This window comes from Pteropus vampyrus, unplaced genomic scaffold, assembly GCF_000151845.1.
Source record: "Pteropus vampyrus isolate Shadow unplaced genomic scaffold, Pvam_2.0 Scaffold217, whole genome shotgun sequence".
Taxonomy (NCBI): Eukaryota; Metazoa; Chordata; class Mammalia; order Chiroptera; family Pteropodidae; genus Pteropus; species Pteropus vampyrus.
The window spans coordinates 2,856,771-2,861,624 of NW_011888998.1; the positions used below are offsets into that span (position 1 = coordinate 2,856,771).

At 42.5% G+C, this 4,854-nt stretch overlaps 1 protein-coding gene across 3 annotated transcripts in view; it reads left to right on the forward strand.

Annotated features, from left to right (window-relative positions):
- The first annotated feature begins 3,613 nt into the window (after nucleotides 1-3,613).
- Nucleotides 3,614-4,854, forward strand: part of CD48 (CD48 molecule) — a 29,408-nt gene continuing 28,167 nt past the window's right edge. For 2 of the 3 annotated variants that reach the window (XM_011373051.2, XM_011373052.2), the window contains exon 1: nucleotides 3,614-3,815. In XM_011373051.2, the coding sequence (XP_011371353.1) occupies nucleotides 3,734-3,815 (82 nt within the window). In that variant the 5' untranslated portion in view covers nucleotides 3,614-3,733. The remainder of the gene's footprint in view (nucleotides 3,816-4,854) is intronic. The other variant, XM_011373053.2, reaches the window with a different exon arrangement.

A 4,854-nucleotide genomic window follows, 5' to 3' on the forward strand; every position in this document is an offset into this window, starting at 1 on the left:
CTTCACAGGCGACTAGAGTAATACTTTTAATACATAAATCAGATTATGTTATTCCTCTGCTTTCCAGTTGTTTCCCCTAGCACTTATGATAAAATGAAAAGTTCTTTACAGGGCCACCAAAACCCTACATGATAGCTCTTGGCTACCTTGTTGATACCATCTCCTAGTTCTTTCCTCCTAGCCTGTTCCACTTCTGTCATACTAACCTCCTCACTGTTCCTGAATAGTCCAAGCACACTCCCACCTGAAGGCCTTTGCACTAGAGAAAAGCTCTTCCCCCAGATATCCATATAGCTATCTCTTCCTTAAGATTTATTCGATGTTACCTGTTAGCGATGACTTCCTTGTCCCTTCAATAAAACCACTCTATGATCTTTTATTCTCTATCCTCTTACCCTGCTTTACTATTATTATTTTTTTCATGGGGTCTACCATAATAAAACCTAAGGATTATAGGAGAGGGACTTTGTCTGTTTGCTCACTACTCTATTCTGAGCAACTAGAACAGTGCCTGGTACATAGTAGATCCTCAATATGTGTGTTGAATGAATGAATGGATGAGTATCTTGAGCAATAAAACTTGAGTAATTATAAATGATACCCAGCATTTCTTTCTTTCTATTTGGAGAGGAAAGTTGGGAGCAGAAAAGGAGCGAGATTTCTCAGGACTTCAGGACTCCGTGTTCTGCAAGATTGGTACAGTGGCAGAGCAGAATGTGAGGGAAGATTCAGCAGCAATATGGGAGTGAGAGAAAATGAATAGAATGCTTGTATATTTCCAGGAGAAAATCTGTGTCATCTCAAAATGAGAAACAGTTGTTGCTTTAAAGCAGGACAGTACTGTTACAACTCATCTAATTTTAAAAATAGCTTTTTCAGTAGGTATTTTTTTCAAAAACCTATATTTAGAGTATATTATGCAAAAATGGGCATATAGCAAGCATAGCAGTCATGTTTTCTTATGTGATTTTACACTCAATTGTCATTTAAATTTTTCTTTGTAAAATAATGAAGCATGAGATTAAAGTATGAAATAGAGAACATTAAATTTCAAGCTAAAAAAAAACCTAGAAACATTTCGATGCTTTTCTTACTAATATATTTTAACCACAATTTGACCAAAGTTTTGGACATCTTCAATAAAATGCTTCTTTCAATTTACTCTGAAATGTTTATATTAGTGTTAAAATGTCCCTGGGAATGCACATGACTGGTTACCCTCTTGCCCATTCACGAGATTGGACTCTGCTGATTGTCATTTCCTGTTACATTATGTGGGTCTAGGGCTAGGCTTTCTCGAAACTGCCCAGTTTCTACAAGTCACTTCTAAGTGGGCACAGATGAGAGAATCACTATAAGACCGCACATTGCTATAGTACATTCCAGTTTCTATGATCTTTCACTCACATTCTTTCTCTGGGTCCTACCATTCACATAGCATGTCCTTCGGGGAAGGGGACTCTGAGAAGGCTATTTACCCCATTTTTGTGCCCAGGACAGTGCCTGGTGTGACTAGATCCCCACACGCTGACCCCAAGCATCCAAAGACCTACTTCAAGGACTGTGGTGGAGGGCCCAGAATCAAAACCCCTGTGCTCCTCATTTGTCATTAACACAATTTGTATCACCCACTATATTGTTGAAAATATAGTTAAAAGACATTTGTCTGCCTTTAGCTGAACCATGCTCTATTAGGGAAATATGCACACAAGGCAACAATTACAATGCAAAGAGCAAGGACTGCAATGGATAAAGTCTAAGAGGTTATTTGAGCACAGAGTAGTTCTAATGTAGGGTCTGCCACTACAAGTCATCTTGCTTCTATGATTCATAGTTTATTCACCTGTAAAATTAGAATAAAACTGCCTTCTCTTGCCTATAGCAAAGGTTGTTGTGAGAGAAAAACTACAGAATAGGTGTGAAAGCACTTTGTAACTCTGAAGGGCTATTCTAGAGTGACTATAGGAATATGGGGTGATAACTGAGGGGATGGTCCTGTGACAGCTGTCCTGTGTGATGCTCCTGCATGTTTCATTGGGTTTAGACATTTATCCAGATGTCTAGAACTCAGAGCTGATCCTGGCCCAGTTTCACAACTTCTGAAATGTAAAAAGCAGAACAGAAGAAAGGAGAGCAGAAGAGCCCTGGGTAGCCCAGGCCTTGTGACCACAGCAGTGGAACCTGCATCAATCCCAATGAACTGGAAAGTTGGGCCTTCGGCAAGGTGATTTTAATGTTTGATGCCTCAGTTTTCTAATCTGAGAAATAGAAATAACCACAGTTCTTAATCCATAAGACATAAGTATTAAATGTGATAATCCATATTAAAATAGCATAGGGATTACCTCCTAGTAAGTCCTCAGTAAACATTAGCTATTATTTTAATTAATTTCTTTAAAATGGCTTCTAATCACCTATAAGAGCCAGGCTTGGGCCTTAGGCATAAATAGATGGAGTCTCAGTTACAGTTCTCACATAAGAAAATTGGTGAGTCACATGCCTGGGCTGTCTCTGCACTTGCCTTCTGTATTGATGTTCCAGCTCCCTCCCCACTAGAAAAAACACCTGCTTCCTCAGGCAGACCACAGCACTGATGCCTTGACTCAGATTCCCTGACTTTTTGCTGCCCTCTGCTGACCCAAGTGTGTCTCTGCCATGTGCCAGGCTTGGGCAAGGAGGGATGGGGGCTGGCTGGTGTGTGTGGGGTGACAGACATGGAGATGTCTGCTCTGTTTTCCTGAGGCTTGTATCACGTCAATCTTTCTCAAAAAAAAAAAAAAGGGGGGGGAACTTGGTAGAAGCTCGACATTTGTCAGTTGCTTAGCAGCTCTGCAAATTAGTATAATTGACCCCCCAGAGGGCCCAAGCTCTCAACCAGTTTCCTTGCTGGTCCTTTGGGGAGGAGGACTACTTCCATCACAAAGGGTTCGTAGATTGAGGAGAGCAGTGTTTTTATTGGTTACCTCCATGTTGAGGATCAGAAATGTCTCCAAGTCAGAAATAGTTACAAATATGCCGTTATCAGGGACCATGGCTTGCCAAAGTGCCCTGGCTGCACAAATAATTAATTTAGATTCAAGAAGGATGGGTCTGAAATTTCTTAGACCACAAAGATGGAGAATGCATTCTTTTGGGCCAAGTAATTCTGGTTTTCCAGTACTGTTCAGTGGATAGGACAAGGTAAAGATTCAAGCGGTGATTTACCAAAAGAGAAAAAGAGCCTGGGGGTGGGGCTAAAAGAGTGGGAGGTGTAGCACTAAGGCTGTAAGTCTGATTTCTGGGACTTTCTGCTCTGAAAGAGACCTACCCACATGAGACTCACTGACTTGACTTAAAGTTGGCTCAGGCTAGAAATCCACTGAAGGCTTGAGTGGGTACCTGCTAATTTTAACCTCTGGATTAATCAGCATGATTTCTTCCTGGGCACTGATACTTCTGAGAATCTAACAGGAGCTATGAATTCTCTCCCTAGAAAACAGAACCAATGCATATTTAAAAAAAAAAAAAAACGGTTTCTTCATTTCCGTGGTGCTCTCAGAAAAAAAAAAATCTATAGGCCTTCCTGTTTCTGGTCTCCGGGCTCCACCCATGAACTTCTGTGTGGAGAGAAAAAGCTCAGTGGAAATTTTTCTCTAACCCAGGGCCACGAACTCAAGAGCACTAGAGCCCTCAGTCTCTTTCTAGCCTGCTTCTTGCCTGGTTCCAGCCTTCCTGGAAAGCTCTGAAGAGTAGCATGTACTCCAAAAGGGTGAAGTGGCAACAGGCTCTGGAAATTCTTCTGCTGCTTCATTTGTTCCTGGAGACCAGCATTCAAGGTATTTTCCATAAGTTGTCTATCTGTGACTATGCACTGAAGGCATGGTCACACGGAAAAGAGGATGTAGGATGTGGCTCAACCCTGGAGGTATAGTCTCCAGACCACAGGTACTTCCATCCTGGTAACAGGGTGGTGGCAATTTGGGGAGCTTTCCTTAGCCTTGGAAAATTGAGCTCCATCTCTTGTCCCAGGGGGATATGACAAAAACAGGATCCTGGGGAGATGGAGAAGTAGGACCCTCATATTTAGTGTATGGTTTGTGCAAGTATTTTTTGCATTTCGAATAAGAGGAAGTTCCACACTAATAGCTGCCACATTTTTATGCTCAGGCATACTTTGCTACTCCCTGAGGTATTCTTTGAGATTTCTGTCTATGTAAGGAGGTGTATCTTGAGCCAAGGTAAATGTCATTGTCATTGTCCCAAAGAGAGATCAAAATTGTAGGAAAGAAAACTTGGAAAGGAGAAAAAAATGGCGTAGGTAATACATGTTCTATTCATCTCTCTGGCAACCAAATCAAAGTTATGACAGAAACAGGGAGCAAACAGCAAGGAAAATTGCCTGGGATCTAGATGAACAAGCCATGCAACTAGGGAGAGAACTAAGAAATCACCCTCCAATGGCAGAAGGTAGGACCGGGTGAGGACACAAGTGTGCCCAATCTTGAGTAGCTCAGTGGGATGGAGGCTGTGGCAGCTGCAGCTACAGACGCCTCTTCAAGGGGCTGTGTCCGCAAGCAGACTTTCGTGGTGACGAACCTGTTCTCTCTGAGCACCAGCTCTAGTTCGGTTGCACAGGGGGCACCAGGGACTTACAGGGGGACACTGAGTTGTTGGAGTGAGGGCTGGGGCGAGACTTGCTCTGTACAGAAGTGCCTGTGGTATCCATTGTTCCTCTGTTGAGAGTGCAAAATCCTAACCACTAAACCACCAGGGAACGTTAATTGTTCCTCTGTTGAGACCTCCCCACTCCCAGTGTGTGGATTCAGTGCCACCATAGCAGAGAGGTTATCAAACTGGATAACGGAGGTCACTCAA